General features: G+C 42.6%; 1 protein-coding gene across 1 annotated transcript in view; it reads right to left on the bottom strand.

Annotated features, from left to right (window-relative positions):
* Window positions 1-6,788, bottom strand: part of WDR37 (WD repeat domain 37) — a 42,792-nt gene that overhangs the window by 27,087 nt on the left and 8,917 nt on the right. Inside the window, exons 2-5 of the mRNA XM_012664895.1 lie at window positions 5,729-5,906; window positions 3,149-3,245; window positions 2,029-2,124; window positions 1,695-1,759 (exon numbers count right to left, since the gene is read on the bottom strand). Coding sequence (XP_012520349.1) covers window positions 1,695-1,759; window positions 2,029-2,124; window positions 3,149-3,245; window positions 5,729-5,866 — 396 coding nt within the window. The 5' untranslated portion in view covers window positions 5,867-5,906. The remainder of the gene's footprint in view (window positions 1-1,694; window positions 1,760-2,028; window positions 2,125-3,148; window positions 3,246-5,728; window positions 5,907-6,788) is intronic.

The following is a 6,788-nucleotide window of genomic DNA, read 5'->3' as shown; positions in this document are numbered from 1 at the left end:
AGAGGCCTGTCTTTATAAAAGCATTTGCAAACACCTCACGAGTCTCTTCAAAGCGGTTTGCAGGTCAGACTGCCTCACCTCCCTCCCAGGAAGCATGAGAAATACATCATCGGCCACCCCTGGAAGGGAGAAGCCTCTCCTGGTCACTCCGCACACCTGCGTGCTTGCACTACACCTCGCCAACACGCCACTCGCCTTTCAGGGCTCTGAGTCAGACGGAGGCAAAGTAATGAATTGTTCTTGTTGCATTCATGCTTAGCGTTAATACCAAGAATCCATGCTGTAGTACAAATCACAATGTGAAATTTTCAGATAATGTCTTATATTTTCATCATTATTTTTGAAGATAGGTACACACAGTATGCAAAATGCTATAAAGATCATGAGTAATACGTTTCTTATAAATTCAGATGAATTTCTAGTACCTAAAATGACTGAGGCTTTAAACATCTCTAATGCATTTTTAAATTAAAGTATTACTGTACGTACCCTTACCATTGTCCAAATCTTATTTTTTACTGCTCATGGTAAAGGATAACTCTATGTAATCCTTTCTTCCTCTGCTTCAGAAATAATCAGACAGGTTTGGAATTCTAAGACCACACATTGCACACATACAACTGTAAGCACCAGGAAAAGCACATAATTCAAGATAATGTAATAAGAAATTAAACGGGAAAGAACATAACTTCACACTTCATTTTGAAGAAAAAGATTAAAGTTAATTTATTAAAAAGTTACAAGTGTAGGCTAGATATTACATGACGAAAAATCAAATAATTTAGCAACTTACATTCTAGATGTCATCAAAGGAAAGTAAACAGTTAGAAAATGCAGCGAGTTGAGAATTTTTTTCGTAACAAAAAATTTCAACTAAGGAGAAACAGCAGAAGGACTGAAACTGCTCCGTGACTTTCAGCTGCTCTAGCTATAGACGCTGTGCTAAGTAACGGTGAGCTCGAGGGAACACATTGGAAAACATAGAAAGCTGACATAACTGCTGATGCAATCATGGCAGACTCACTGGAAATTTCAACTTTCCCCCTAGGTTTCGCAAAAAGGAATGTGTATTCGCTAAGGTCAGGTAATTAATCTTTTGTATCCTTAAAGTACTCCAAATAGAGATGCATACACAATTAACTCGAAGTAGTACTTCAGAGTAGTGCCTGTCACAGACAGATGGGTTCCCAATTAGATCCCAGCCACTCTAAGAAGGTCAGCACAAGATACGTTAAGAAAATACAAAACACCGTGAATGTCCCCATTTGCCTCAGAGACAGACCTGCACTTCCTGACCACACTTAAGAAAACTGAAGAAAAAAGATAGTGAACTGAGATGTAACTTTAGCTCAGGACATAGTTTTCATAACTTTTTACCTATTTACTAGCTTTCTCCAAATTCAGAGCCTTTATATCAAGCCAATTAACAATAAAAAATATATATTCCCACTAAAGGTAATATATTTACTAATACAGAAGATACTAATCCCAAATGATACCAGGATAACTTAGTGGCTAAGTGCCTGCCTCCTGGGCCACTTAACATATGATATTCCTTTCAAAAATTAAACTTTCCTAAAAACCACTTATCTTTTTGTATTACACCTCTCTCACTGGAAAATATGCAACTTGAAGTACACATCTGCACACCTCAAGCACCACATGACCGGGTGGAGAGCCAGCGCCCTGCGTACCTTGCTGGTGGAAGCCTTGTACGTGGTCTTCAGCTTCTGAGAAAGCTGGCTGGTGCTGTGGCTGGCTGCAGAGACAGAAGCAACAGTCACACGGCGCACCCCGCAGAGCCGCAGCGCAGGAGCCCAGCAGGGCTCGCGTGTCCGTGGCGACACGAAGACAGGGCAGGGTGGACAAGAGCCCCAACTCCTGAGAGCTTGATTCCTCTAGACCCACACCCGACTAGGGATTTCCAGGTTTGCTGACAGCAAAAAGCAGACCAGTCAGCACCCGCCACGGAATGCCCAGCGTCCTGCACGTGTATGGCAGGACCACACCTGGACAGGTTCTCCTTACCTTTGGTTTTCAGTTGGCCCTTACTCAGTTCTGCTCCGTCAATGGCTTGTCCTTCGGCAGCTAAACGTTCATTGAGAGTATCAATTTCTCTACGTACTGGGAATAAAAAAATTTTTTCAAAAATGTAAAGGACATTTTTAGGTTTAAATGTACTCACCACTGCCGGAACTTGCACACATAAAAATGTTGTATGTTAGTGTCATCTAAACAAAGACACGAAAAATAGTCTAATAAGCAAGATCACAATTCACAGAGTTCCCAAAACTCAAGACATCACTAAAGGTATCATTCCAAAACTAAAAGCTGACATGCTCCTGCTACCCTGTGGAAGGCGCTATCACCAGGGAGGGTCTCAAGCAGGGCTCCCGCATGTCAACGGTTTCCTTTGTACTTGACTCTGTGCATTAAAAACAATATTCTGATACTGTCCGAAATTCAGTGACAATATGGACAGTCTCGCTGAGAACACTGCAACTGGGGAAAGTCACACGGTAACCACCTGTAACGGCTCCTGTATGGCCACGTAATTGCTAAGTGAGGATTATACACAACAGAGATTAAGAATGTATAGTAAATACGAATCACAGAATCATAAGGAAAAAGAGAAGCCTCAGAAGGAAGGAGGTCTGTGACACGGCACAGAATGACACAGGCATTGAGGGGATGAGCCAGCCCGCTGCGCAGTTGCCCACTGAGCAGGCCTACAGCACCCGGGCTGTCACCACGCTGTGGAGACCAGGAGGGAATCGGCCGGGGGTTACCCAGCGTATCCAGGGGCCCAGCCCAATCACACGCAGCCTCAGAACAGAGGAGAGGCAGAAGGGGGGTCAGAGAGCCACGAGGGGACTCCCCGAGGGGGCAGTCGGGGGACCTCTGTCCAAAACTGCCAGGGACTGGACTCTGTCACAGCCCGGCAACCACCCTGACCTGAGTGCGGAGAGGGCCACACCAGGAAGACAGACCGCAAGGCCACACACATGTGCCACTTTAAGCCACCAGGTTTGTCACAGCAAAACAGAAAACTATACAGCAGTGAACGTCTCCCCACGAATGTTACTCTCAAAGATCTCCATGGGTAAGTAAAATGTTATAAAAGTATATTAAGATAGGAGATACTCACATTCTAAGTTTTCAATATAAAGGTTTTCAAACTCTCTTTCTATTTGACCAAAGAGTTCCAGAAGTGTACTGCGGACAGAGGACGGCAGTTTGGAATCCTGCAGGGAAAGATTTTGTTCAGAATGAATGAATGAATGAGTGAGTGAATGAATAAATAAGAAACTGCAATACCAAGTACCAATGTGGTATTGCCGTATCAATGTGGTATTTCCAAAGTTAACTATCTTTTATCTTAAATTCTTATTTTACAACATTATGGATTTTATTTCTTCTCATACATATAAGACTTAAGGAAGTTAAGTTCCAAATTTTTAGAGGACATTATAAACAAAATTATATAAATGGCCACCTAGGGTAACATGGGGTTTAAGAACAAGCATGTCTTCAAAATAACATAACCTTCCCTTTACAAAAATGGACATAGACTACCTCATTCAAAAACTTCCAAATGTGCAGCGGAGGAGGGCAGTTCCCAAAATGAAATTACGTTATAAACAGCCTTTGAGCTCCATGGTATGCCATCGTAAGTGTATTTTAACATGGTCCACGCTAACAGATGTGCCTTGATAGAGTTCCCATTACATCCACTGCGCTTCAAGCAAAACAAACAGGTTATTTCCTATAATGCTACTCAGTATCTAAAAGGCTGTTGTGAAGAAAGAAAAAAGAAAAACCTTACCGATGGAGCACAACGTCTGTTAAGTGAGAACACTAATTTAAGCTCTCAGCTGAACCACCTGCTTCACACCTGTGCCCCCTCCCACCTCCAGCCCCACCTGAAGGTCTGCAGGGGGCAACAAGCAGGAGCAGGACCCACACCCCCCGCCCAGAGCGGTGGGAGGAGCAGGACCCACACACCACTCGGTTTGGAGACGGCCGCGTTGCCTTCATAAAGGTTACCATGAGATGCAGTGACCTCCCTGTCCTGTGTCACAATGGAGGGCAGGCACTCAAGAAGGCCAGGAGAAGAACATGTTACCTCACGCAGAGGTGACTCTAGAATATGCCAGCAAAGGAGGTCTTAGAATTCTACCGCTAGAAATATAAGTGAGTTGAAAAATTTTACAAACCTATCTTTGACTGCTTTCACACACTGTGAAACAGCCACTGGCCACGTCTGACTATTGAAATTTCAATGTAAAGTATTTAAATTTTTAAAAATTAAAATTTCAGGACCTGAAAAACCAGCCACATTTTAAGCACTCAACAGCCACGTGTCGGAGAGCACAGACGGAGAACATTTCCATCATCACCAAAGTCCTACCGCACAGCTCCGGTTTCACCTGGAGGGTGAAAGTGCTATGGCTGAATCGAGCCCCAAAATTCATATGTTGGAGTCCTGACCCCCAGGACCTCAGAATGTGACTGTAGTTGGACAGACAGTCTTTAGAGAGGTGATTAAGGTAAAATGAGACCATACATGTGGGCCCTCGTCCAGGAGGACGGGTGTCTCATCAGAGACGGGGACGCAGACACGCACAGGGGACGGCCACGTGAGGACACAGGGAGAAGACGGCACCCACAGGGCAAGGACAGAGCCTCGGCAGAAGCCACCCTACCAACCCTGACACAGCCTCCAGGACTGTGAGAAAACAAACTCTGTCATTGAAGCTACTGTTTGTGGTACCTTGCTATGGCAGCCCTAGCAAAGTAACCAACTAAGAACATCAAAGCTACCTTTCTGATTTTATTTCCACCATTAAATTAATGTGTAATCACTTTTATAGAAAGCAGAACCTGGTATTTATTTACTGACTCATTGAACATATAATAATTCTAGTAGATATGTACTTCGTGGCAGCAATGGTGCTGGGCTCTGAGTGCACACTGCTGCCCTGGCGGAGGTCACAGCCTGGAAGTCCCGGCCACAAAGGTACCACAAGTTCTCACAAGATCCAAGACTCCCGTGAGCCAGTTTCTCAGATTTAAGCCTCATTCTCCTACAGCATTGTGGCTGATGAGTTAGTTCTAACTGTGAAGAAATGGTATATACGTTTATAAACACATATATCTATAATTTGTTTTAATATAACATATACTTTTGTCTAGGCTTCACAATAATATTCTTTTAAAATTCTGACATATTTTCATCATCTATAAAGAAATTAGAAAAATGCTAAGCAAAACTTATCTTCATCAATAAAATATTAGTTATCCAACCAAAGGATGGCATGTTCACAGCAGCAGAGACAGGATACGGGTAACACAGAATATCCGACTCCACAAACTCTTCAGAGGACAGAAAGAGATCGTTAAAATTGTATGATGTGCTTTTCCTGGGACCATTAAAGACAGAAAACTCAAAGTTGTGCTGTCAACTAACCTGTACAGAGAATAAAAACTAATCCAAATTGTCACAGCTACTTCCTTTTGTTATTAAGTATTACAAATACGTGAACCCATCTGTGTATGACGCTGTATTTGACGGCACCTTTAATGGGTTTATTGTTGGGAATTTGGGGAGGATTATTTTTAGTAACCCAAGCCTTTTTTCTACTTCGGAGACCTGTACACACATGGCTATTTTTATTACACTACAAACACAGCCACCACCAAGAAGGCCCTGACCAACGGAACTTACTTGTCCTTCTAACATGTCTCTTGGCAGCCCCGTCCGCTCCTGCTCCGAGCTGTTGGTTCTTCGTATGGAAAGGCTGTGTGACTTGCGTTTTTGTTTTGCTTGGCGAGAGGTCGAACAACTTCCGCTTTCTGTGGGCATTACTTCTAGAAGGTAGTGCCCCGGTCACTTCCTCAACAAGCTAAACAATGGCAAGGAAAACAAGTATTTCATTTCTGATATAGGAAATTGAAATGCCGGGAAAAACAGCAGACAAAATAATTATTACATTTAACGACAAGCTTCCTTACTATGACTAACATTTACTATATAATTAAGAACATGACAAATCAAGATGTTTTAAGGTGGAGAACATAGCCTTTGTTAAAGAGGAAATTTGTTATCAAACTTCATTAACATGTTTTAAATATCAAATAGCAAGAATGACTTAAAATAAAAAACTTTCCCTTAACCCAGCTTTCCCCAGGCACAGTGTGCTCTCCAGGGGGAACCCAGTCCAACTGCGTACTCTAGATTACAGGTTCTAGAAAAACGCTGTCCAAGAGAAACACAATGCAAGCCACATATGCAATACATTGTATCGCTGTATCAGTTAATCTGATTTTAGGTGATATGCTTGCAGATTACATCTTCCTTCTTCACCTACTATAGACGTAACTGTTTTGTACAGCACCTACTGATCTTTCAGTAGGGTGTGGGTGAGACCCTGTCTCAAAAAAAAAGCCAAGCCTAACCCAAAAATATCAGAAACCTGAGAAATAGTTTGCCTACTGTTTATGACTACGACAGTTTTCAAAAGCTTTAGCCTATTCATAAAGCTAGTCATTCTCAACCAAAACAGTCTTGTATTAGTTACGAAGTCCCCGCAAGATGATCACTGTAATTCCATTTACCTGAAATGCCCAGAATAGGCAGTTTATGTATAGAGAAAGTAGATCAGTGGTTGCCTAGGGCTGGATCATCTTTTCTTTTTAACTTTTTGTTTTGAAATAATTGCAGATTCATAGGAAGTTAGTTGCAAAGATAGTACAGAGAAAAGGCCGGGCGCGGTGGCTCACGCCTG

This window comes from Propithecus coquereli, unplaced genomic scaffold, assembly GCF_000956105.1.
Source record: "Propithecus coquereli isolate 6110/MARCELLA unplaced genomic scaffold, Pcoq_1.0 Scaffold94, whole genome shotgun sequence".
Classification (NCBI taxonomy): domain Eukaryota; kingdom Metazoa; phylum Chordata; class Mammalia; order Primates; family Indriidae; genus Propithecus; species Propithecus coquereli.
This window is presented reverse-complemented; position numbering and strand designations above follow the sequence as displayed.